Consider the following 26,199-nt stretch of genomic DNA (forward strand, 5'->3'; position numbering starts at 1 on the left):
GTCAGAACACCAATTTAGCAGCAATTTATTTTGAAGTTGCCACTTAAGAGCAGCCAGGTGCAAGAGCTGCCCAGGGAGAGGTGTCGAAACTGAGAGGCCCTGACAGTATCCCCACAACTTCAGCGTCCCAGAAGTCCTCAGAACTCCATCCACTGGGACTTAGAAGGGCTTCTTTTATGAGTGCATGATCGTTGGACCAGTGTCATTGGTGATTGTTCCAGCCTCCAGCCCCTCTCTTCCCAGGAGGTTTGGGGCCAAGGACGAAAGCTCCAACCCTCTCATCGTTGTAGGGCTGGTTACTTGGCAGCCCGTGTCCCATCCTTCGGTAATGTCGAAAAGTCACTCATTTACCAGTCTGGTATGGACGGAGGAAGCTCATTCTAAGGACAAAAGACATCTCCAATGCTGGTGGCTCAGGAAATTTCAAGGGTTTGGGGACTCCAGGCCAGCCCCTCAGTGTGACCTTTTTTCAGCCAGAACTCTTCCTCGGTGGCACAGCTCCCAAAGCACCCATGCTCCCCAGCAAATCTCCCATGCCCTTAATTCTGGGAGGTGCGGTCTGGGAAGCAGGAGATCCGGGACAGGGTCCTATTTTTGGAGAGGTTTAGGGTCCGTAGTCCAGCTTCCGGCTGAGAGAGACATGGCCCCATGGGAGCATGCCAGGCTACACTCGGGGATGTGCTGAGCGGGAAGGGCTATTTCTGCACCAGCTCTGAGGAGTAGGTCCATTCCTGAGTAGAGAGAGGAGAGGAGCCATGAGGACCAGCAGGGTGCTTGAGCTTCAGTCCTTCCTTCCCATAGCTGAGGGTCCCCATATACCCCCACCCTGCTTCTCCTGATCCCCAGTCCTGCCTCTCAGTTTCCTCGCCACCACCTTCTCAGGTTATTCACAGCATCTTTAAAAGTCACACGTGGGCTGGAGTGATGGCACAGCGGGTAGGGCGTTTGCCTTGCACGCGGCCGACCTGGGTTCGATTCCCAGCATCCCATATGGTCTCCTGAGCACCGCCAGGGGTAGTTCCTGAGTGCAAAACCATGAGTAACCCCTGTGCATCGCCAGGTGTGACCCAAAAAGACAAAAAAAATTAAAATAAAATGAAAGAGTCACACATGGCAATGCTCAAGGGTTATTCCTGACTCTGAGCTCAGAAATCACTCCTGGCAGTGTTCAGGGGACCAGTGGGGATGCCGGGGATTGAGCCCCCGTCAGTCACTTAAAAGGCAAGCATCTTACCCACGTGCTATCTCTCTAGCTCCAGCACCTCTTTTTGTTTGGCTTTTGGGGCCGCACCTGGGGGTGCTCAGGGCTCACTCCTGATGGTACTTAGTTCCCATATGGGGTGCTGGGGATCAAACTCAGGTCAGCCATAGATAAGGCCAGTGCCCTCCCTGCTGTGCTCACTCTCTGGCCCTCACAGTGCCTCTTGGTGGCTTCCTCACATTATCCTCCTTCTGGAACTCCCTTGAGTCCTGGCCGGGCATGGCCGCCGCCAGCTTCAGGGACAGGGGCGGATCGGCCTCAAGGAGCAGGTTCAGAATGTCCATCTCGTTCTCGTCGTCGATGGCACACCCGTTCACTTCCAGAACCACGTCTCCCTGCCTCAGGCCTGCTTGGTCCGCGGCCCCTCCTGGGATCACCTGGCCATGGGGGGGAAGGACAGATGACATACGTCTTCCCGGGGAACTGGGCTGTGTACTGGGGGGTGGGGGGGACACGGAGAGAACTGAGGAGGCAAATGACGGACAGGGGTCTGGAGCCTCCATCACCTGGGAGATGTACAGTCGTGGCCAGCTGGTCACGCAGGAGAGCCAGAATCCATAGCCACCACCAGGCCCGGGGTGCAGGATACACAGGCGGGTGGACCCTGGGACCGGGGCCCTGGAGGTTGGAGCATCTGCACTGGGCAGAGCCTCAGTCTGGTCCTGAGATGCTCCGTCCTGAGCGGCAGGTGGCTCGGCAGGTTCCATGAAGAGGAGGGGGGACAGGCGGGCCTGGGGGAGACAGAAGAGGAGGGGGCTGCTTGCCCTGCCCACAGCCCTGCACCTGATCCTCCCCAACCCCTGCCCAACCACACACTGTGTTGAAGAAGCGGTCAGCCTCAGGGTCCACCACAGTGAGCTCCACGCGGGGTCCCTGCGCCCGGATCCGGGACACCGTTTCCTTGTGGCTCAGCCCCTCCACGCTGTCCCCAGCCACAGCCACCAGCCGGTCCCCATCACGCATCCCCGCCTTCTCGGCTGGCTGTCCCGGGTCTACTTCCCGCAGGAACTGCCCTGGAACAAGGATAGTCTCGTTGCTTCTCCACTTTTGAGCGCAGCCCCGTCCACTGCCCTGGGCGGGTGTGGACAGAACAGGAAAGAGAGCCCAGGAGGAGGACCCAGGGTGGGGTGCGGTTTATTTGTTCGGGAGCCACACCTGGGTGACTCCCGGCCCTGCACTCAGGAACGGTTCCGAGGGGGTGCACAGGAGATCCGAGCAGATGCCGGGTCAGTACTATCGCTCTGGGTCCCCCCTCTTTTTTTTCTTTTTGGTTTCGGTTTTGGGGCCACATCCGGTGACGCTCAGGGCTTACTCCTGGCTCTGTTTCCAGGGATCACCCTCAGGGAATCATATGCCAGCATGAACCCAGGTCAGCCTCCCTCCGGTCGCTGCCCGCCACCTCCCCATTCCCGTGTGCTGAGCAGAGCTAGGGGGCTGCTGTCTGTGCCCTCCCCCCACCCCTGACTCACCGAAGGTGCCATCGGGCCCCTTTTCCTCCTTCAGCAGAAAGCCGAAGCCCTGGGGCCCCTTCTCCAAGTTCAGGCAGCGGGGCCTGCCAGGCAGTGTCCAGCCCACTGCCAGCGGGGCAGCCAGCGGCACGCCCAGCCGGCGGCACTGTTCCTCCACCTCGGTTGCTGCCACCAGCAGGGTCACTTGCTGTCCACTCTGCGAGAGCTGTCAGGACCCAAAGGGCATCAGCTACCGGGATGGGGCAGGCCCAGGGCGGCCCCTTCTCCCAGTCCCGCCCCCCGCTTGCAGGGGCGCTGCCCAGGAGGACCCGGTGGAAAGGGACATGTCAGGGGGCGCCCAGGGTGGGACCAGGTCGGAGGCTGGAGGAGGAGCCGGCTTCAGGCTGAGACGGGGTGGGAATGGGGGGACAGGGGTGGGCAGTGGGGGGGAGGGCGGGGCAAAGGCGGAAGAGGGCCGGGGGCGGAGTCTGCGTGCCTGGCCCAAGGGCGGAGGCTGCAGGTCCTCACCTTCTTGTTGACTTTCCTCTGGGTGAGCTTCTCCACGCTCGCCCCATTCACCTCCAGCAGCCGGGCCCCGGCGGGGACCCCTGCCCGCTCAGCTGCTCCTCCGGAACTCAGCACCAACCAGAAAGAACCCCCGTATCCTGCAAGCCGCAAAGCGCCTCGTTTTCGTCTCCAGTCTGCCGCGGACCCGAGCCAGGGGGCTCCCGCCCTGTCCACCCTCGCCGCGCCCACCGTCTCCGCGCCCACCCTCGCTCCCGGGCCGCGGAGCTCACCCGAGGTGACGCTGAAGCCGAAGCCGCCTTCATCTTTCACGACGTGGCACAGCCGGGGCCGGACCCCTGGGCCAAGTGTGGGATAGAGGGGGGCCTTGTCCCCCTGCCGCTCGCGGGCCACGTCGTACACGTGCTGGGCCACCACCATCAGCAGCACGCGCGGGCCGCTGGCGCGGATGTGGCGGACCACCTGGGGGCGGGGGAGCGGGCGGTGACGTCGGGACCACCCTTAGTTAGGGGCTGGCTCAGCCCTGCTGGAACCCGCTCCCCGGGGTGCCTTGGCACGACCTTCACTGCCCAGACACCCCTACATCACTGGGAGGTGCGGGTTGGGACTTAGGGGGTCCCCGTACCTGGAGGTGACCCCCCCACCGGGCTTCTCTTCCCTCAGCCCCCGCCCCCAGGGGTCCCTGTCCAATCTCACCACCGCAAAGTTTTCTTGTTCCAGTAGGTTGAGGTTCACCCCCAGAATCAAGTCTCCTTCCCGGAGCCCCTGGCGCTGGGCGGAGCTGCCGGGGTCCACCTTGCTCACCACGGGCTGCGTCCGGGCCAGGTGATGCTGGAGGTGGAAACCGAAACTCCCGCTCTCGTCTTTGCTCAGCAGGCAGAAGCGGGGTGACTCCAACTTCCCCGTGTCTGCAAGGGGCGGCAGGGAATGGGGAGACGGGTCACCTGCGGGTTCTCCCCGTCCGGCGCGGGGCAGGAGCAGAGTGGGCGGGACAGGGCGCCCCATCACCTCCTCTGTCCCTTCCAGCGCAGAGAGCAAGGAGTGGCCACCAGGGGGGCAGTGTGGAGCCCAGGCGGCTAGGAGGGGCGGCGGGCTGGCTGGGGAATGGGTGGGGCGGAGGATTACCTGAGGGGTCCAAGTCTTCAGTCAGGCAGAGCGCAGGATTATCAATGCCCACTTTGGGGTTGAACTCAAACTTCCTGTGAGGAGGCAAGGGACCCAGGAAGAAGACGCTGACATCAGGGTTGGGGTGCGGGGGGGTCTCGGCCCTCCTTGAAGTGCTAATGACAGGCTCAGTGCTCCCTGCGTCCCAGCCCCCAACCCTCCCCAGCAGGCACTTACAGGGTTAACGAGGCCGTGTCCTGCAGCTCTATCGGGCAAAGAAAGGGCTGGTGAGCTTTCCTGGCCCCCACAAGCAATCTGTCCATGGCTCCTAGCTCCTGACCTGCTCCTGGCTCTTGGCAGGTCTGCGAGAAGCCCCCTGCTTACCCCTATGTGCGGCACCCGAGTCCCACCTTACTTCCCCACCCAGCTCCGGGCTCAGACATCTAAACCAATCACTCCAGGGCGGGGCTGGGAAGAGAGATCCACTCACCTCTTCTCCCCTCACTTCCAGCTTCTGCCCCAAGGCTTCAGACCCCACCCAGCCCCCGTTGGTGCTCCAGGCTGACCTCCACCTCCCACTGCCCTTCTCTTCCCACCCTGGGCTTCTCCCAGCCTCGGACCTGCGACAGTCTCCATGGTTGGCCCCGCGACCCAGGACTCCCGCAGGCCAAGGTCCACAAAACCAGCTGACCTTCCTACACCTTCCCTCTCTGCCCGCCTCCTTGAAGTCGCTGCTCCCTCCTGAGCAGCGGGTAATGGTTAACTGCAGCATGGTCATCCTCGGAGAAGCCTGTGTGCCTCCTGCCCCCCACCCCTGTCCCTGACCCCCCCCCCACTTTTTTCTTTTGGGCTTATACTCCTTGGTGCTCAGGGTTACCCGTGCTGTGGGATCATTCCTGACAGCACTCAGGGGACCACATGGGGTGTCGGAATCAAACCTAGGCGTGCAGGACCAACGCCCAGCTCGCTGCACTATCGCTCTGGCCCCTGGGCCCCTACTTTCTCTGAAACTCTGTAACCGCTCCAGCTCCCTGAAGCATGGAGAAAGCAGCCCGCAGGGCACTTGTGGGCCCACCCCGGGGACATGCACTTCTGAAAGGGTGACAGGAGTCCAACAGCCTAGAGTGGCCAACCCCTCCTTGATTTCTGGTTCCTGGGGCCCACCCCCAGCCCTCTCTGATTCTGAGCCTAGAGTCTGACTTCCAACTGCAATAGGAGGTGTTGGGTAGTTAAACGGAAAGACAGAATTTGGGTGGAAGGTGCAGGCAGAGACAAAATGATGGTAAGGCACGCAGCCAACCTGAGTTCAATTCCTGACATCCAGTATGGTCCCCCAAGCCTGCCAGGGGTGATTCTTGAGTGTAGGGCCAGGAGTTGCCCCTGAGCACCCCCAGATGTGGCCCCCCCAAAAAAAACAAACAAAAAGACTGAGAATAGGGGCCGGATATGACCCGAGTGGTTGGGCACATCCCTGGCACAAGGAGAAGCCCCGGATTCAACACTCAACACGATACCTCATCCCCATGCTGGCATCCTTTAGGGTAGCCCTGGTGGACCCCCTCCCCAAGCACTGCAGGAGCATCCTCCTGCCCTGGGCCCCTGAGCACAGCCAGGAGTGCCCCTCACCACGCGCCCCCCTCCCCCACCATCAAATGACCAAGAACAATTGAGTGACCTTTCCTGAAAGCCCCAGGCAAGTGACCCAGTCGGTTTTTATTTAAAGAGGCCAGGTTTTATTGGAGACAATCAGTGTAAGTGCCCCTTGGGGCACAGAGCCTAAGTACCACTGTGGTGAAGGGGGGTTGGGGCGAGGGGAGAGCACCAAAGTGAGGAGAATGCCATCCTGGGGTGTGCGCTTGGCCACACTTCCGGCACTGCGGGCGGGAGACGCGCGCCCCCTGGCGGTGCGATCAGGAGCTCCAGATGGGAGGGTGGGGCGAGGCTGGGACTGGGGCTGCGCGACGATTTGGTCGCTAAAGCGCCACATCCTTCGCTCCCTGGAGCATAAGGGAGGGGCATGTTCCGTGACCCTGGACGAACCCGACCGGGCTGTCCGGCACTGGTCCGACGTGCCCCGGGCCGGGAACGGCAGCATTGTTTATAAATGCCCTTTCCTTTCCCTCCAGTACAAGCCGGAGGCGGCGGGAGCACAGGGCTGGAGCAGGAGGGGTCGCGCGGCGAGGTGTCAGCCGTCGTCAACTCAGGTGCCACGACCTGCCAGCTGCTCCAGGAGTGCCCGGAACTCGCTCTCCACGCGCAGCAGCTGGGCCTTGCGCAAGGGGTTCAGCGTGGCGCCCCGGCTGTCTTCCAAATCCTGCAGCAGCAGCTCCAGGTGCCGCTGCACGCGGCCCCGGTCCCAGCTGTTGAGGTTCCGCTGGACTTCGCTGAGGATCACCGACCAGTACTCGGACACGGCCGTCCCCTCCGTCAGCGACACCACCACCCGCGCTCCGCCTTCGGGGCTGCCGGCCAGATCCCGCAGGACCCGGCGGCCCTCGGAGCTCAGCTCATTGAAGTAGAGGCTGGCCGGAGAAAGAGGGGGGAGCTTTTAGGGCGGGAGGACCCCCTGAAGGGGTCTTGCAAAGTAGCCCGGGCTGGGGAAAGCGTTGCAGGTCAGCCAGGGACGCCAGGGAGGACGCCAACAGCAGGAAGCCGGCCCCCAGCATATGCCGCGGAAGAGCCAATCAAAAGCGGAGTACAAGCAGACACGGACCAATCAGAAGCGGGGGGGCGGGGTGAGGCCGGGCTCAGGCGCGCCCTCTAGGGTACGAAAAGCGCGGTGCAGAGCGGGGCGAGCTGCGGGGACCGCGGGTTCAAGACTCACTGCAGCAGCTGTAGGGAAGGGTGGCTGCGGGCAGCCTGGGCCAGCGCCAGGGCCGCCGTGTCGCCGGCGCCGTTGTAGGCCACGTTCAGCTCCTGCAGTCCCTGGTTCCGGTGTAGCTGGGCCGCAAGCAGCTCCAGGCCCTCGTCGCCGAGGTCCGTGTGCAGCAGGGAGAGGTGAGTGAGGGAGCGGTTTCCCGCCAGCCCCTCGAGCAGCAGCTCCGCGCCCTCCGCTGTCAGCGGGTTGTTGGACAGCCTGTGGCCACAAGCGGCGCCCCAAGGTCACGCAGGCCCAAGGGGTGCCCTTCTGGGGAGCCCGCCCGGGAGAAGGAAAGACAGAGAAATGGCGATCTCTGCAGTCAAAGCCAGCTTCTCTTTTCCTCTCCTCCCTCCTCGACCCTCCTCTTCCTCCTTTTCTCAACTCCTCCCCAGAACCCTAGCCCCATCCCTCTTTTCCCCCTTTTCCTCCTTCCCTTCCCCTGACTTCTGTCAGAAATGGGGGCCTGTCCCTGCAAGGCAAGGTGACAGAGAAGCTTCTGGAAGAGAGGTGACAGTTGGCTCTGCTTGGTTGTTCTTTTTCTCCCCTCCGCCTCTCCCCCTCCCCACACATTCTCTTCTCCAGCCTGGGGGAGCTGGGGGGTGAGGGGAGGCTGCACCCGACAAGTCCAGAGGCCTGTCCATAGGGACAGGGGGCCCCTCCGGCAACTCACCGCAGGGAGGTGATCTGACACTGGTCATGAAGTAACAGGTCCTGGAGATCTCTGCAAGCCTCGGGGCCCAGGCTGTTGAGCTGCAAGCTGGAGCAGAGGAGTCAGAGCAGAGACAAGCAGCAGACCAGTTAGCATGGAGAAGCCGGAGAGATAGTGCAGGGCAGACGGCGCTTGCATCACACGCGGCTGACCCATTCCATTCCCCAGCACAGCATGCAGAGGGTCCCCTCTGCACGAGCATCGCCGGGAGCGGTCCCTGAGCACAGAGCCAGGAGTCAGCCCAAACCCCTCCCCTCAAAGCAAAACAAGCAATCATGGAGCGCTCCCGTTCCTCCTCCACCCACACCAGACTTCATCACCTGCCCTCCCAGGCCTTCCTTCCCTTCCCTTTCTCCAGACTTCGTCCCTCTGTGTCCCATGGGGACGGGTCCTCACCCCAGCTTCCGGGCACGCAGGAGGACCGGCATGAGCGTGCGCAGCCCGGCAGGGTCCAGCTGGCAGGAGGCCAAGTTCACCTCGTCCAGGGCGTGTCTCCCACTGCCCAGCACGGTGGCCACCACGGTGCACTTGAGGGGCGTCATGCGCAAGCCAGCCAGGTTGAGCCAGCGCAGGGAGCCCAGCACCTCGGCCGAGAAGCGCTGGTTCTGGAACTCGTAGTGGAAGAACAGGTTGTCCATGAGCTCTGTGGGCGGCAGCACCCGGCGGCCCGCCTTCCCCAGCCGCTTCTTGATGGCCTGCGTGTTCTCCAGCGCCTCCTGGTGCCTGATGCGGCAGCCCAGCTGCGCCAGCACCGCCCTGTTGGGGGCCGAGAGAAGCCCCCCCACGAACATGGGAAAGAGCTCGAAGACCTCATCATCGGGGGGCTCATCGGGGTGGCGCCGAGGGCCCTCCACACCCAGGATGCTGGCGTCCATCTGTTCCAGGACGTCTTCGTTGTAGAAGTCTTCCTCTCGGAACATCTCCAGCACCATGGCCTGGGCCACGGCCTCCCGGCTCTTACCCACCACGCGCCCAAACACTGTGGGGACCACCTGGGGAAGGGAGCAGGATACAGGGTCAGAACCACCCCGCCTCCTCGTCACCACGACACCCACTGATCCAACTTCTCCCTTCCAGCAGGGTCCTTTGTGGCTCCTACAGCATGTGAACTGCATGTGAAGAAACCCAACCGGCCCTGATCTGAAATGGCCAGCTTTGTCTCTCCTGCATGCCTGAGGCTGGGAAATTATTTTTTGGGGGGGAAAGGGAGAAATCTGTGGGTGTGGGTGTGGGTGTGAGAGAGAGAGAGAGCGATGCCGGGGATGGAACCCAGAGCCCTACACTTAAAAGACAAGTGCTCCACCACTAAACCATATCCCTGGATCCAGGAAACCCGTTTTCACTCTGGAAAGGCCAACCAACAGGATCATGGAGAAACTGACGGGACTTGTCTGCTGTGAGCAGCTCCCCTCTAACAGGACTTAGGGGTGCTAAGGGTGCTAGCACTTCTAGTACATTCTCAAATAACTGAGGGGCTTTCTGAATCCCCTTAGGAGATTCCGCCTTCCTCTCTAACTCAGGGGAGGAAGTGCCTCCCCTGAGGGTTGGGCTGGCAGTTGGGTGGTGGGTGGAGGGATGAGTGGACTGTCTGTGCCGGCTTTTAAGGTTTTTTTGTTTGGTTGTTCTGGGGGTCCTACCCAGTGGTGCCTGGTGCTGAGGGGACCATGTGGTACTGGTGATTGGAACCAGAGGCCTCCAACAAGTACAACTCAGCCCACTGTTCTCTCGCTAGCCCTGGATTTAGGCTAACAAACAACTTACTAGCACTCACTAAGCTCCAGACACCCATGATTAACTCTTTTAATCCTCATAATAGTCAGTGATATCGTTTCTACCATGATTCCATATAGGAGGAAAGAACTCGCAGTACAGGGGCTGGAGCAATAGTGCAGCGGGGAGAGCGCCCGCCTTGCACTCGGCTGGCCCGGGTTCGATCCCTGGCACCACATATGGTGTTCTGAGTCCCGAAAGAAGTGATTCCTGGGGCTGGAGCAATAGCACAGTGGGTAGGGCATTTGCCTTACACGCAGCCAACATGGCCGATCCAGGTTCGATTCCCAGCATCCCATATGGTCCCCTGAGCACCGCCAGGAGTAATTCCTGAGTGCATGAGCCAGGAGTAACCCCTGAGCATCGCTGGGTGTGACCCAAAATGCAAAAAAAAAAAAAAAGTGATCCCTGAGCACTGTCAGGAGTGAGTCCGGATCTCCAAAACAAACAAAAGAACTTGTGGCAGAGAGGTTAAGTGGTTTCTTTATGGACACAAAGCTAGTGAGTGGTGGAACTGAGATGTAAATCAAGGTAGTTGGATTACTGAATTACTGTTCTATTTTGGGGGGTTGGGGGAGGCTGTTTCTGAGCCACACCTAGTGGTGCTCTGTGCTCTGGGGTGACTACTGAGTGGGGCTAGGCATCGACCAGGGTGGGCCATGTTCAAGGCAAGTGCATCTATCCCTGTACTATCTTTCCAGCCCTGAATTCTTTTTTTGTTTTGCTTGCTTTGTAGAATTTTTTGACTATTTAAAAAAATTTTTTAAAGAACCATGATTTACAAAGTTAGTGGCAGTTGAGTTTTAGGTATGTAATATTTCAACACCAATCCACCACCACTGTCAACTTCCCTCCACCAGTGTCCCATACTCCGTCCCCACCGTCCTGCCAGCCTGCCACCTTGATTACAAAGTTCGGTGGTTGTACCTTCGATCTCATAATTGCATTGTTGTTGAGTCTGTGCTCTAGACATAAAATTACACAACTCTCCACATCATCCATGTTACTGAAGCTCTGACCCCTACTCCCCAGTACTTCCCTTTCTCATCTTCTTCCTTACCCTCTTGAATTATCTCCTTTTCTGTCCTCTTTCCTAAGCACTGGGGTCAGGGGTGATCTGGGTATCCTCCTTTTACTACATGTACTTGTCCAGTTACTCCTCATACGTCAGATCAGATCATCCTGTGTGTGCCCTGTTCTTTTCTCTGCCCAGCTCTGTGCCCAGCCATTCTAGTGGTGCTCAGGAGACCATGTGCTGCCGGGGACTAAGCCAAAATCTGAGCATGCAAAGCATATGCTCAGCCCATTGACCTCTCTCCCTGATCCTTTGAACTCCTGTTCTTAACCTTTATGGTCTGTGACCTATAAAACGGAAAACCTGCAGGGGGCCAGAAAGGTAGCAGAGTGGGTAGGGTAGGGTGCTTGACTGGTACATGCTGACTCAGACCCAATCCCTAGCATGCCATATAGTCCCCTGGGTCCTTCCAAGAGTGATCCCTGAGCACAGAGCCAGGAGTAAACCCTGAGCACTGCACCCTCCCCCCCCAAATAAAAGAGAATTTGGGGTCAGGGAGATGGTTCAAAGGGCTGAGGCACATGCAGGAACCCCAGGTTCCATCTCCAGAACCATTGGGTGCTCAAACACTGAGTGAGGTAAGCTCTGAGTACTGCCAGACCCAGCGGGTAGGGCGTTTGCCTTGCATGAGGCCGACACGGCCGACCCGAGTTCGATTCCTCTGTCCCTCTCGGAGAGCCCGGCAAGCTACCGAGAGTATCTCGCCTGCATGGCAAAGCTTGGCAAGCTACCCGTGACGTATTCGATATGCCAAACACAGTAACAATTCTCACAATGTGACTGGGCCCACTCGAGCAAATCGATAAACAATGGGAGGACAGTGACAGTGACAGTGACAGCCCTCTCCACAATCCCCCTCCCCCAAAAAAGGGCTGGAAAGGGTTAACACACTGGATGACAGACCCCGGTTAGAATCCTCATCACCACCTCATCACCACATATCCACCACATATCTCCTGGGACATCAGCTGGGGTCAGTCCTTAGGTCTGAGGAAGGGACAGTTCCTGAGCCCTACTGGGTGAGCCACCCCCCTTGCCTCCCCCACCCCGTCTACCCTCCCCACCTCCTGCACATTCCCCCCCCCCCCAAAGGAAACACTTAATGAGATTTTGCCATCACTGCAAAGGGATGGGTGTCTTCAGGACCAGCTACTGAGACCCATTCCCAGGACAGCTCCAGGATTACCTGGCAGGCAGCAGTGCGGAAAGATTCATTGTATGTGGGTGATGCTTGGCACGCAAGGCCCAAGACTCCAGAGCACAAAGTCTGAGTTCAAATACCAGCTACTGTGCTCACCGGCTGAGTGAGCCGGGACCAGTCACGGACCAGGGAGCCTGCTTTCCTGTCCCCACAGGGGATCATAAAAGTATTTCATTTGTGATGGCAGGGCTGCACCCCACCACTCCTTCAAGAACTGAGCCCAGGGGCCAGAGCGATAGTACAGTAGGTCGGGCATTTACCTTGCACGTGGCCCACCTACCCCTGACATCTCATTTGGTCCCCCAAGCACCGCCAGGAGTGATCTCTGAAGACCTAAACAGCACTGGGAATACCCACTCCCCCCACCCCCCAAACTTGAACTCAACTCAAAAAATAACTGAGCCTCATCTGGGCCGGGTAGTTCAGTGAGCTGAGTGCATGCTTTGCTTGCTGGAGTCCCGGGTCCAAGAGCTGGCACTGCATGGTCTCCTGAGCCCTGCTGGAAGCGACCCCCAAGCAGGGAGCAGCCAGAGGAGGCCCAAAACACAAACCAAAAAAATACAACTGAGCACATCCGGCCTGTGGCGGTGCAGTCCTCAGGCCTGTAATCTGGTTTCTGGAGCGAAGCGCTCAGGCGGGCAGAGCCAATCACCAAGGCCATTGCTCCTCCCGGGGTAAGTGAATAAAGCGGCATCTGCTTTAGAAACTCGTGTCTGGTGCTTCATCAGGATGAGTCATCACTCCTCGAGTCTGGTCTCCTCTGGGGGGGACAGGGCAGCAGGCCACACAAGCAGGACCAGGAAAGCTGCCCTTGGAGGTGCGGGGTGCGTGACCCCAACCCTAGGACCCTCACATTCCCCTGCAGACTGCGGAGCCTTCCCCACCCAGCTTCAGGATTTCTTTGCCCCCTACTCTTGTGCCCCAGTTCCACTGGGATGGCCCAGAGCCAAGGGGAGAATTTGCACTTACACCGGAAGTGGCCGCTTCTTTCTGGGAGAGGAGTGGGGGGTGTAGGGGAGCTCAGGACTGACTGACGGGGGGGGGGGGGGGGGGGGGGGAGGCGGGGCAACTGCTGTTACCTTGAGCAGATTAAAGACCAGCGGCAGGATCCGTAGGGGCAGCAGCTTGGCCACGACGCCCAGGACCAGGCTAACGTCCTCGCCAACACGGCCCGCAAAATCAGCCACCTCCTTACCCACGCGCTCCAGAGTCGTCTTCCGCAAGCCCAGGACAATGTAGAGGGCAGCCAGGTACTCCTGCATGGAGGGCACGGTGAACACGAAGGTGCCCCGGTGGCCTGGCTCCACACACGGGGTCAGGAAGAACCTCAGGGCATCGCGGCGAAAGACGTGCAGCAACTGGAATTCTTCCTCTGTCCTGATACCCGCCTCCAGACAGCCCCGCACGTCCTCCTCGGAGAAGTAGGTCTTCCGGGAGGACACCCCCTCGTAGGCCAGCTTCCCCATGGTCCGGGCGGCATAGGCCATCAGGGACAGCTTGGCGGGGTCAGTGCTGTCCAGCATCTCCCCGCTAAAGTTGAGGCGCAGGAAGCTGGTGTAGATGCTTGTGAGGGTCTGGCCGGCCGGCGTGGGCGCGTGCAGGAAGTGCAAGGTGGCGCAGACCAGCCAGCAGTAGGAGGGCAGGAAGCAGGCAGCGGCGATCTGGTGGTGGCCCTCCAGGTTCCGCGACAGCATCTGCACCAGTGTGTCGCGCTGCACCGGCGAGGGGGAGACCCCTGCGCCCCCCGCGCCGTAGCCGCAGTCGGGCTGGTTGAGACGGAGCTGGAAGTAGAGCTTCTGCAGGTTGGTGTCGGAGAAGCCGCAGATCTCCCCGTAGCGGCCCACGTACTTGCTGGGGATGCCAGCGACAGCAGAGGGCCGGGTGGTCACCAGGATGCTGGCCTGGGGTGACAAGATGTGGGGTTAAAGGCACTGGGGGCCAGAGTTACAGCACCGGGGCCAAGGTACTTGCCTTGCTGACCCCTGCTGACCCCAGTTCAAGTCCTCAGCACTGCATATGGTCACTCCTTTGGACAGAGCCAGGAACAGCCCCTGAGTACCACCAGGTGTGGCCCAACACCCCTGCCCCCCAGCCCCTGGCAGAGGGACTTATTCTGCATGTGTACGGCTCTGAGTTTTTTGTTGTTTGTTCTTTTTTTTTTCTTTTTGGGTCACACTCGGCGATGCGCAGGGGTTACTCCTGGTTCTGCACTCAGGAATTACCCCTGGCAGTGCCCAGGGGACCATATGGGATGCTGGGAATTGAACTCGGATCGGCCGCGTGCAAGGCAAACGCCCTACCCGCTATGTTATCACTCCAGCCCATACAGCTCTGAGTTTGATCCCCAAAATAAGAAATAAATATATAAGTTCCTCTCTCTCTATATATATATGTATATATATATAAATACATATATACATATACATACGGGTTGGAGCGATAGCACAGTGTTAGGGCGTTTGCCTTGCATGCAGCCAACATGGCCAAGCCAAGTTCGATTCCTCCGCCCCTCTCAGAGAGCCCGGCAAGCTACTGAGAGTATCTCGCTCGCACGACAGAGCCTGGCAAGTTACCCGTGACATATTCGATATGCCAAACACAGTAACAATTGTCACAATGGAGACGCTACTGGGCCCACTTGAGCAAATCGATGAACGACGGGAGGACAGTAACAGTGATGTGTATATTATATATAATGATATATATTATATAATATACATTATATGTGTGTGTATATTATAACATATATATGTGTGTGTGTGTGTGTGTATATATATATATATATATAAATAACAGCCCTGAACCGGCTCTGAATCCCAAGCACCACATATGGTCCTGTGAACACCGCCAGGGGTCACTCTTGAGCTCAGAAGTAAGGCTAGCCCCAGAGCACAACCACAGCCTCCCTCCCCCGGGAGCCTCTAAGTCCAAGGACGAAGATGACAACTGTGACCTTTAGAACGAGCCACTTCTGTGCCCGGGCTCTGCTCCAGGCCTCTGCAGGCTTAGGAGGGACCCATGGCTCACAGCAGCGTGGCAGGTTGTGAATCCCACCAGAGCGTGCGCTAAGACCTCATAAGCCCCGACCTGGGGATGCTTCAGGGCAAGTGGGGGCCACTCACCTCAGGCAACATGTACTTGCGCAGTAGGTTGACGACAATGGCTGCTGGTGGCATCGGCTCCTTGGGGTCGCTGCACAGCCCGGTGCCCGCCAGCCGGAAGTCGAGGTTGAGCCGTTCCAGGCCGTGGAGCACGAAGAGCAGGCGGGACCCGGCAGCCGACATGAGCGGCAGAATCTCCTTGAGGGGCGTGTAGCGCTGGGCCACCAGGTGGCACAAAGAGATGGGGGCAGGCCCCAGGGATGACAGGTCCTCGCAGGAGAAGGGGATGAGCAGCTCGAAGGCGGGCAGCCGCCCGTAGCACCAGTCCAGGACCATCTTGCGCACCAGCGTGCTCTTGCCGGTGCCCACTGTCCCATAGAGCACCACCGTCTGCACGCGGTGCCCGCAGGCATCAGGGTCAAACAGCTGGGAGAGTGCCAATGGGGGGAGGCCAGTAGAGGGTGGCTGACGGTCCAGGGACAGTTCTGCAGGCGGGCGAAGCAGCTCATCGGGGGCGCTCTCGCGGATCACGGGGTCCACGTGGACTGTGTCCAGCGCAAACGTGGGGCCGAACTGGCGCTCTTCCCTGGGCAGCCGGCTGAACCAGTCGATTAGGTTCCTGCGATGCTGCTGGATGGCTTCTGTGTGGGAAGGGGCAGGGGTCAGGGGAGGCGCTGGGGGACCATGGCATAGGGCTTGTCTGGCGTGGCCAGCACAGGGACAGGCTGTGGATGCAGATGGCACCAGGAGAGGCTGGTGTCCCTCACGGTACTGGAACTCGTTTCCATCAGAAAACGGACTGCACCGGAAAGCACAGTGGATAGGGCATTGGCCTTGCATGCGGCTGAACCAGGTTCAATCCCTGGAATCACACAAGGTTCCCCAAGACCGCCAGGAGTCATCCCTGAGCACAGAGCCAGAGTAAGCCTTGAGCACCTCTGGGTGCGGCCCAAAAACCAAACTAAGAAAATAGAGCAGGCCGAACAGACAGCACAACAGGTAAGGTGCTTATTTTGCATATGGCTGACCCAGGTTCAATTCTCGGCACCCTACAGGGAACCCAGAGCCCACCAGGAGTAATCCCTGAGCAGAGAGTCAGGAATAAGCCCTAATCACTGTCAGATGTGCACCTCCCCAAAAAAAGTATATTGTATCCCTCCCAATGCTGAGTAGAGCACTTGTGCATAGCCCGAAAATTGTAGGAAGATGTACATGGACAGATGGATGATGTGGAGAGTGGGGGGCCCAGGTCCGCAATGCCTCTCCTTCCAGGCTTCTCTTCCTACCCCCATCAGGATCCCAATGGGTCCCTTACCCGTTGCAGCAACGCTCCGGAACAACTGTCCTTGCCTCCCCATGGGGGGACCAGTATCCGCTGAGTTTCCATAGTGGCGAACAGAAGCCCTGGGAACAAGGAATTGAGCAGGTGTGGGTGGTGGCCGGGTCCAGGCCTGCTGCCTGGTCTCCTGGGCTCTGGCTTCCTAAGGCCCAGGCTCCTCCCTGGACAGCCAAGAGAGCCCAGCGGGCTCTGGCACAGCCCTCCCTGTGACGTCATCTTGCCCCCACCCTTGACCGCTGCCTGGAATAAAGGCTGGTCCCCGTCACATTCCACTTCTCCTGGGTCCTCTCTTGGCTGGCCCTGACCACAGTGGATGACTCAGCTGACTTCTCTCCAGTCCAGGAGCTGGTTCTGGACCCTCCCTACCCCCAGGGGATCAAGCTTTCTCCAAGCTCTCACCCTTCCAGGCTACCTAGCTGGGCCCAGGTGTGTCTTAGGGGGTTAACACTCAGGACTCACCTGCGGGTCCCAAGAGGACTCTCCTCCCCTCTGAAGAGCCAATGCCAGCGGACCAGGAAAGGGCTCTTTTCATCTGAGAGAGACAGACAGACAGACATCAGGCCCCAGCCTCATCTCCTCGCCAGCCTAAAGACCCCCATCTACATCAACCCCCATTATTGTATACAATCTGATATGCATTGTGTGGCTCTGCAAACTGAAGTCAGACCAGTCCCAGGACCAAGGTGGCTCCGAGACACTGAGAGATCATCTAGCTCAACTTCCTTATCTCCAGGGGGTAAAGGGAGCTCAGTGGAGTGTGAGGACTCACCCACAGCCCCACAACATAAATCACAGAGCTGGGCCCACACCCGGGACCCGACTCCCTCCTCTCTCCCAGGCACCCCAGACTCAAAAGAGAAGGGGGAAGGAAAAGAACCGCATTGCCTGCTCACCTGCCGGTTGGAGCACTCTTCCCAGTCCAGGGCCCCAGGAGGCCCTGGGCAAATGGTGGCCCCATCTCATGGTAGGGCAGCCAGGGCCCAGGAGCCTCAGCGACCACCTCTGATCCTGCTTCCCTGCGAAGGCAAGAATGTGAAAGAGTGTCTCTCTCACACACACACCACACACAAAGACCACACACACCACACACATACCGCACACACTACACACATACTACACACATGTCACACACATATCACACAAACCATACACACCACATACATATCAATACATACACCATACACACCCCACACCACACACACATCACACATCACATACATATCACACGCTTACACATCCCACACACACATACATACACATCGCACATACCACACATATCATACACATGCCATACACCACAAACACACCATACACATACATATACATCACACACATATCACACACCATACACCACACATACATACACACAAACCACCATATATACCACAGATATACCACACATATGCACATCCCACAAACACACCACACACATCTTACACGCCGCCACATCCCACACACTACATACATACCAAATGTACCACACACACCACACCTTCACATCCTACACTACCACACCCACCTCCAACATACCACACACACCACAGCATGCACCACACACCACATATACCTCATACTTACAACACATATACATGCATACCACACAACCACATACCAGACACATACTTCAACACTAACACACATACCAAAGATACCACATATCCCATACACAACACTATGGTACACATCACACACCCACCCCCTGTGAGGCCGACAGGTCTTCCTCCCCAGGAGATTATCAGCTTTCCTTCAATCTCTTAGGTACAGGCAAGCCCTGGCCTGACCCATTTCCCCATTCCCCAGACACCCCTGACCTGAGTCTCCCATTTTGTGTGTGTGTGTGGGGGGGGGGGTTGGTGCCACACTCGACACTGCTCAGGGGTTACTCCTGGCTCTGCACTCAGGAATCACTCCTGGCGGTGCTCAGGGGACCATATGGGTTGCTGGGAACCGAACCCCGGTCGGCCGCGTGCAAGGCAAGTGCCCTCCCCACTCTACTCCCGCGCCAGCCCGAGTCTCCCATTTTAGGTTCTGTCACCTACTGCCTCACCCCTGAGGTATCACACGCGTCTTTCTCCTGGTGAACTGCTGTCATCAGGTGTCCCTTTGGCTTGGCTGCCAGCAAACTCAGCAAAGAGTCCTGGGCTCTTCAGCTGTGGCTTTCCTGAGCCTCCTGCAAAATGAGACGGCACAGTTGGCTGCCAGTAGCCCTCACCCGCTCCCCTTTGCTCCCTCGCTAGCGCGTCCTTCTCCTTCCTGCTGACTTTAAACGGTTTCATCACTGTCTCTTCAGGACGCTGCCTCTGAGGTAGGCATAAAGAATGAATGAATTTATGAATGAATGAGCCGCCTACTCCATATTTCTACCCACATGGTCTCCTGCAGGGGCTGCAGGCTTCACCGAGCAGAACCAAGGGCTCCCCTGGCTGAGACTAATGCAGGTCCTCTCGCACACCATTCATCAGGGAACCCCAACTGAGTTTAAATGCGCCCAGGCCCCCGGGCCCAACAGCGCTGCTCACGTCTGCTCCCTGGGCTCGGTCAGCCTTTCCCCCTCCCTGCCCCCACCTCCCCTGTGACCACTTGGACCCTCTTAACTACCGGGAACCCCTTTCTCTCCACTCACCTTATTCCAATCCCCACCCCGCCCACTAAAACCGCAGTTACTGTGGAGTGCTATGCTTGCCAGTTCTGGCGCCCACTTTGCCAACTTGGATGGCATAGTGTCTCCCTCTAGCCCGCCCAGAGTCCCGCCTAGTCCTGAAGACTCCCAGGCTCCCCCTGAGTTCCCAGAAACAGGGCCGGTCTCCCTGGCACCTGGGCACGGCTGAGGCAGGACTGCTGTCAGCCCCGCCAACCTACCAGCAGAAATACAGGCTGGGGCTGCCAGCAGGGGCCTCCACAGGACGCCTGAGGTCACTGGGGGTAGGGGGGATTCTGGCTCAGACTGAGAGTTTGGGGTTTGGCGGTGGAGAGATAGCACAGCAGGTCCCAAGTGCCACCCAGGATCGGATCCTTGGCACGCATGGCCAGGATGTGGAAAAAAAAAAAAAGCCAGAGGGGGTCACTGAGTGGAGACGGGCTCTGGGGCGGGGCTATGGGTGGTGAGGGCAGTGATCAGGGTCACCCCCAGCTCACCAGCGGCCCTGCAAGATCAGGGCTTGTGCTCCCTAACTCCTGATCCCCGCCACGCAGCAAAGAAACGCGGCCGCCCGCAGCCTTCCGCTGAGATCCACGCGGCTTCAGGGCCCCACGGTCGCCACTGCGGCCTGGGCCAGCGCCACCCCGCCGGTGCCACCCTGGCCGTGAACTTGCCCAGCGCGTCCCTCGGCTGCCCGCGGCCCCGCGGTCGCCCCGCGCCGAAGGCAAGGCGGGCGGCGGGCCCGGCTCGGCCTTCACCCGCGGCGGCCCGGGCCCGGGAGCTGGTCGCCGGCGAGTCTCCCGCCGGCTCGCAGAGGCCGTTGCCCGGCGCTTCCTGCCCGCTGTGCCGCCTGCGCGGAGCCCGGCCCGGCTTGGCACCTCGCCCTGCAGCCGGCCCGAGCGTCGGAGCGCGCTGCGCGCCGCCGGGGCGGAGCCGTGCGGTTGGCCCTTCGCTCGGATGAGGAAACTGTGCCTCCCCTGGGGAAGTGACTTGCACAGACAGGCTGACCCAGTTAGGAAGAGGAAGAGCCCGAACCGGACTCTCCGGCCTGGGTCCCTAACCCCTCCCCTTCCCCGAGGCACGCTTCCAGCTCTGTGGGGGTTTTGTCCCTCTGTGCCTGGCTCTCTTCCCACCCCAGATTCTGGGTGTCCCTTTGGTCAAGGAAGGGGAGGGTGAGGGGGCTGAGGGGCAGTCCCCACCCCTGCCTGCTCTAAGCCCGGGATGTCCTGGACCCTCTCCCTCATCCCTGTGCTTCCAGGCAAGGCACGCCCAGTCCCCACGGAAGAGCTGTCCACACCCATGGCCCCAGGACAGGCCCACATGCAAATACAGACATTCAGGCCCACCGAGGCTGGGGCGGGGCAGAGGAAAGGCAATGGGGGACTTTTTATCTGACGTGGGGGCCACACCCAGTAGTGCTCAGGGCCACTGCCAGCATTTCTCAGGGGCCATGTGGTGCTGCTGATCAAACCCAGGCATCCTACATGCAAAGTATGAAGGCTGTTCTTGGAGTCTTTCCTAATAGGGCAGCACTGCCAGTCAGAACTCAGGGCCTGCATGGCAGCCACTCCCCTCAGGGGCCCCTATGGTGGTACGTTTCACAAGGAAATTTTTGTGTTTGCTTCGTTTTGGGGACTACTCCTAACAGTGCTCAGGGACGATTCCCAGCTCTGTACTTTGGGGTGGCTTGGGGTGCTCAGAGGAATCCGCAGTGCCTGCCATGGAACCTCAGCATGCAAAACATGTGCTCAGACCACTGAGCAATCTTTCCGGTCTGAGGATGGGACTTCTGAACTTCTGAGGCTTCTGGAAGTCTTTTTTTTTTATTATTGACATCTAGGGATGCTTTGGAGGGGGGGCGGGTTGAGTTTCCCTCCCCACCCCGACCAGAGCTCCGGCAGCCAAAGACCTCCAGAACCAGCCACCACCATGCTGAGACCACTCTCCACACGCATGAAGGAACTGGCAGAGGAACAAAGGTATGCGGGTCCCAGGGCTGAGATCTCCAAGCCTGCTCGGATTGGGGCTGGGCATCCTCCACCCAGATCCTCCAAATTCCAGTAGGCGGGGGTCACACCTACCAACTGGCCCCCTGGCGCCGTGTAATCCCATCAATGGCCAAAACCCAGAGACTCTAAAACCCAGCTCCCAGAAGCGCGCCATTCGTGGCTATGCGACATCTTATTATCTCATTCTTACTTTGGACAACCTGGCAGGCTACCGAATGTAACCTGCCCACACGGCAGAATCTGGCAAACTCCCCGTGGCGTACCCAATATGCCAAATACCAGTAACAAGGATGGGTCTCATTCTCCTGACCCTGAAAGAGCCTTGAATATGGCACTTTTTCAAATCTCAAGGGTAGGACGAAGGAGACATTACTGGTGCCTGCTCAAGGCAATTGACGAACAACAGGATGATCGTGATCGTGATCGTGATTGACATTTTGATTCTCCTGCCCCCGTGCCTGGCTGTCCTTGCCAGGGCCCCTTGGAGGGGGGCGGGTTGAGTTTCCCTCCCTGCCCCGAGCAGAGCTCCAGCAGCCGTAGACCTCCAGAACCAGCCACAACCATGCTGAGACCTCACTCTCCACACGCATGAAGGTACTGGCAGAGGAACAAAGGCATGCAGGTCCTGGGGCTGAGATCTCCAAGCCTGCTCGGATTGAGGCTGAGCATCCTCCACCCAGATCCTCCATTTTCCAGTAGGCAGGGGTCACACCCACCAACTGGCCCCCCAGCGCCATGTAATCCCATCAACGGCCAAGACCCAGAGACTATAAAACCCAGCTCCCGGAAGCGCACCATTCGTGGCTGTGCGACATCTTATTATCTCATTCTTACTTTGGACAACCTGGCAGGCTACTGAATGTAACCTGCCCACACGGCAGAGTCTGGCAAACTCCCTGTGGCGTACCCGATATGCCAAATACCAGTAACAATGATGGGTCTCATTCTCCTAACCCTGAAAGAGCCTTGAATATGGCACTTTTTCAAATCTCAGGGCTAGGATGAAGGAGATGTTTTTGATGCCTGTTCGAGGCAATCGGCGAACAACAAGATGATCGTGATTGTGATTTTGATTCACATCTAGGGATGCTCAAGGGTTACTCCTGGCTCTGCACTCAGGAATTACCCACATTATGTGCTTGGAGTAAGCCAGACACAGTAACAACAAAGTCTCCAATGGAGACGTTACTGGGCCTGCTCGAGCAAATCGACGATGTGCTTGGAGAACCAAATGGGATGCCGGGGGATCGAACCCGGGTCAGCCACATGCAAGGCAATGCTCTATCCGCTGTGCTATGGCTCCAGCCTCCAGGCTACTGGAAGTCTTAGGAAAGACTGGGAAAGGAAGTTTCTGTCGACCTCAGGCAGAAATGGTAGTGTTTGGATGAGTTCTTAAAAACCAAGTTAGAGCAGAACAGAGAAGAAAGTAAGGAATTTGCTTTGCGTGTGTATGCTTCCATCATAACCACTGTACCTCCCCACAGACTTCCCATGCCCACCAGCACTGGGAATAGTAGCTTGTGAGCACTCCCAGTGTGAGTCCAAAGCAAGATGAATGAAAGTAAGCAGGAGAAGGGAATGGCATTCCAGGAAGCAGGGGCAACAGCCCACTTACTTGTATTTGCATTTTGTCATTGTCACTGTCCTCCCATTGCTCATCGATTTGCTTGAGCGGGCCCAGTAACGTCTCCATTTTGAGACTTGTTGTTACTGTGTTTGGCATATTGAATACGTCACAGGGAGCTTGCCAGGCTTTGCCGTGCAGGAGAGATACTCTAGGTAGCTTGCCAGGTTCTCAGAGACGGGTGGAGGAATCGAACCCAGCTCAGCCGGATTGGCTTCAAGCAAGGCAAAAGCCCTACCGCTGTGCTATCACTCCAGCCCATTTGCATATTAAGAGTTCTGTTTCAGGGGACCAGAGTGATAGGGTGCTTGCCTTGCATGTGGCCCACCTGGGTTCGATCCCCAGCACTGTATATTGTCTCCCAAGCCTCACCAGGGTGATCCTTGAGTACAGAGCCAGGAGTAAGCCCTGTGTCTGGTCCAAAAGCCAAGAGGGAGAGAAAGAGTTCTTAGCATTCTGCAGAGCGGTTGATTAAAAGTGAAGGTGGAGAAACCTTAAGAATAGGATTTCAGGGGGCTGGAGAGATAGCACAGTGGGTAGGGCATTTGCCTTGCACGTGGTCAACCGGGGTTCGATTCCCAGCATCCCATATGGTCCACTGAACACCGTCAGGAGTAACTCCTGAGTACAGAGCCAGGAGTAACCCCTGTGCCTCGCCAGGTGTGACCCAAAACGAAAAAAAATAAAAAAAGGAAAAAAAAGAATAGGGTTTCAGGAAGCCAGAAAGATAGTCCAGTGGATAAGGTGCTTGCTGAGCACATGGCCAAGCCAGGGTCGATCACTGGCATCACATATGGTCCCCTGAGCCCCACCAGGAGTAATCTCTGAGCATCAGTAGGCATGGCCCAAAAACAAAAACCAAAAAAAAATAAGAAAAGAAGAATCAATTCTCAGGGCCTTGGGACATCCCAGGCTTCATGCCATTTGCTCAGCAGATGAGGTACCGGCTGCAGTTCCTGGACACAGCCCGAGGCCAGCTTTTCCCCCCTCACCCCAAGTGTGTCAGCCACGGAGGTGCTATTAATAACTAAATTTGATGCCCTTTTATGGACGGAAGTGCTGAGTCTTGCTGTGAGCATGTACTCTGCTGGCCAACCTCAGGATGGGGTCTGGGGCCTTTGAGCCCTGCAAAACCTCCAGGTCAGCCCAGAGAAAGAGAGAGAGAGGTCAGGAAACTCCCCGGGGTCAAAGGCCAGGACCTGTCTGGCACCCAGATCATTCTCCAAGTCTCGGTTCTCTGTGACTGGAGAACAGGAAGGTCCCCATTCCAGCAGCCTCGAGGGAGGTTGGAAGAAGCAAAAGTGCTTTCTTCACCATTTGTGAGAGGTGCTCTCAATGTCCTCTGTGCCTGGAAGGCCCTGGCTGGCTCCCGACTGACCAGCTGAGTCTTCTCCCAAGGGAAGGGCATGAATGCATAAGCGTTTGCTCTTCCTGGAGGAACTCGTTTGGAAAGAGAAAGCAGCATTGGAGAGAGTTCAGTGCACTGAGCAACGCTTCTGTAGGTGGGGGCCTAGTTCCCAATCCCTGAGCACTGTTGGGAGCCACCCCCAAGCACGGAGCCAGGAATAGCCCCTGAGCATGATTGGGTATAGCACCCCCCCAAAAAAAAAAAACAGAGAGAGAGGAGCATGAAAGAATAATCTTCTGTCTTTGTTTTTTAAAATTTTTATTCTGTTTTTGTGCCACATACAGTGATGCTCAGGGCTCTGTGCTCAGGGGACAATATGGGATGCCAGGAATTGAACCCAGGTCAGCCACGTGCAAGGCAAGTGTTTTACCTGCTTTATTATCTCTCCAGTCCCAAAGATAAAGAATCTTAAGAAAGACTAGGACGGGCCTCAGAGATGGCTCAATAGGGCGGAGAGATGTTTTGCATGCAGGAAATCCGGCTTTGGTTCCCAGAGCACTGAACGGCTCCCAGGTAACATTAGAGCACCACCAGGGATGGCCCCCCAAATGAAAACCAAAGGCTAGAAAGATAGTTCAGCAGGTAAGGTCCTTGCGTTGAGCTTAATCATCCTAGGTTCAATCCCCAGCACCATATATGGTCCCCCAAGCCACACCAGGAGTGATCCTTGAATGCAGAGGAAGGAATGAGCTTTGAGCACTGCTGGGTGTGACCCCAAAATAAATAAAGCAATAACAAAAAAACGAAACAAAACAAAATCCTCTCCAGATAAGCAAAGGTTAATATTTAGTGAGGTATTGGTGCCTTTAGATTTCTAGACGATTCCAGCATTTGTCCAGGGAAGTGAGCAGCAGGGTACCCCTAGTATAGACTTGACCTCAGGGAGCTAGGGCTCAGATTTCCTCCCCTGACCTCTCCACCTCACCCCTAACCCCCCAAAGTGGAAATAAGACAAAGCCCCAGGGCAGCCACAGCTTGGACTGACATAACCAGGCCTCAGATCAGCGGGCTGCATCACTTGTGTGTTCTGGGGCAGCTGGCAGGGTGGGGACCAGGCCCTTCCTCCAGGCCAGGAAAGAGAGGGAGATAATTGCTCCTTAGGTTTTCCTGCCACCAGCCGTCCTGGCCTTCTGGACATCTGCCTATTTCCAGCCTCATCCCCACCCCCACCCCAATCTGCAGTCCTGGACAGTTGGGGCCCGGAAGTGTGGCTGGTGGAAAGGAAGAGAAGATGCAAGGCTGGGATCACACTGAGCATGACGTGGGCATTTCCCAAGAGACTCAGCCACCAACTGAACACGCATCTCAGACCCTGCCTGGCCCCTGGCCTGGGGGCCCCCAAAGCTCACGCCCTCTTGTTAAATGCTGGGAAGGTCCTGCCAAGCCAGGCACCGGTGGCCAGACACCCCCTGCGGCCCCCCAAAAAAGCACATTGCATACTGTATAAATATAGGTTTTATTAATAATGGGTGAAATTCCACAAATACAACTGGCCTCTCTGAGTGAGGGGGAGACTCTGTGGCAGGGGGAAGGGAGGACGAGAGGGGTGGGCAGCAAGAAGGTGGGGGAAGGAGCCTTGGAGGAGGGACATGAGAAGAGAAAGGAGCCACCAGGACCACTGGACCAACTCTTGGTGGCCTGCCGGGTGTCCGGCTCTGTTCCTGGGCCCGTCGAGGCTGATTGGAAGGGGCGGGAGTGGGGAATTCTGCATGAGAGGCAGGTGGCTGAGAAAGGGCTGGGGGGGCAGGGGTTGAGTGGCATCTGGGGACACAAGGGCCGCGGGGTGGCAGTGGCCCAGGCCAACTCTGCCCAGGCGTGTGCTTGTGTCGGGTCCTGAACTCTGGGGACCCAGTGGCCCGGGCCGCCCCTGGCTTGGGAGGGAGGGAAGGGGGGGTGACACCTGCAGATCCCAGAGATCCTGGGCGGCGCCAGCCTTTGTCAAGTCATGGGGGAGCCCCAGGAGGAGGTTGGCACTGTCCCCCCCCCCTTGCACCGTGGCCTCCCCCACTGTGTCACCAAGGTCCCTCTGAGCTGGAGAGGACAGCGAGGATGTACAGGGCAGGGAGGGTGGGTGAGTGCTTTGTAGGATGGAGGGGGTAGGAGGAACAGTGAGGATGGGGAAAGGGG

The 26,199-nt window shown here is 58.1% G+C and overlaps 2 protein-coding genes across 5 annotated transcripts; both read right to left on the reverse strand.

The window, feature by feature from the left end:
• Positions 1-671: 671 nt before the first annotated feature.
• NHERF4 (NHERF family PDZ scaffold protein 4) lies at positions 672-4,974 on the reverse strand. The gene is made up of 11 exons (XM_056107532.1): positions 4,959-4,974; positions 4,576-4,603; positions 4,360-4,433; positions 3,931-4,142; positions 3,507-3,696; positions 3,238-3,374; positions 2,731-2,935; positions 2,078-2,274; positions 1,768-1,992; positions 1,441-1,638; positions 672-731 (listed from the first exon to the last, which is right to left on the reverse strand). The coding sequence occupies exons 1-11, from the start codon at positions 4,972-4,974 to the stop codon at positions 696-698; spliced, it is 1,518 nt and encodes a 505-aa protein (XP_055963507.1). The 3' UTR covers positions 672-695.
• A 1,055-nt stretch (positions 4,975-6,029) lies between these two features.
• Positions 6,030-19,882, reverse strand: NLRX1 (NLR family member X1). 4 transcript variants are annotated; one of them, XM_056107669.1, is made up of 11 exons: positions 19,529-19,882; positions 18,441-18,563; positions 17,287-17,409; positions 16,853-16,925; positions 16,370-16,458; positions 15,076-15,695; positions 13,033-13,854; positions 8,304-8,899; positions 7,869-7,955; positions 7,163-7,414; positions 6,030-6,860 (listed from the first exon to the last, which is right to left on the reverse strand). In XM_056107669.1, exons 3-11 carry the CDS (start codon positions 17,354-17,356, stop codon positions 6,539-6,541), a joined length of 2,931 nt encoding a protein of 976 aa, XP_055963644.1. In that variant the 5' UTR covers positions 17,357-17,409; positions 18,441-18,563; positions 19,529-19,882; the 3' UTR covers positions 6,030-6,538. The 4 variants fall into 4 exon arrangements, with proteins under 4 accessions (XP_055963644.1, XP_055963643.1, XP_055963645.1 ...); XM_056107668.1 differs by lacking the exon at positions 19,529-19,882 and adding an exon at positions 18,762-18,861; XM_056107670.1 differs by lacking the exons at positions 18,441-18,563; positions 19,529-19,882 and adding an exon at positions 18,762-18,810.
• Between the last annotated feature and the right edge of the window lie 6,317 nt (positions 19,883-26,199).

The sequence above is a fragment of the Sorex fumeus genome, unplaced genomic scaffold, assembly GCF_029834395.1.
Source record: "Sorex fumeus unplaced genomic scaffold, SorFum_2.1 ptg000169l, whole genome shotgun sequence".
Taxonomy (NCBI): Eukaryota; Metazoa; Chordata; class Mammalia; order Eulipotyphla; family Soricidae; genus Sorex; species Sorex fumeus.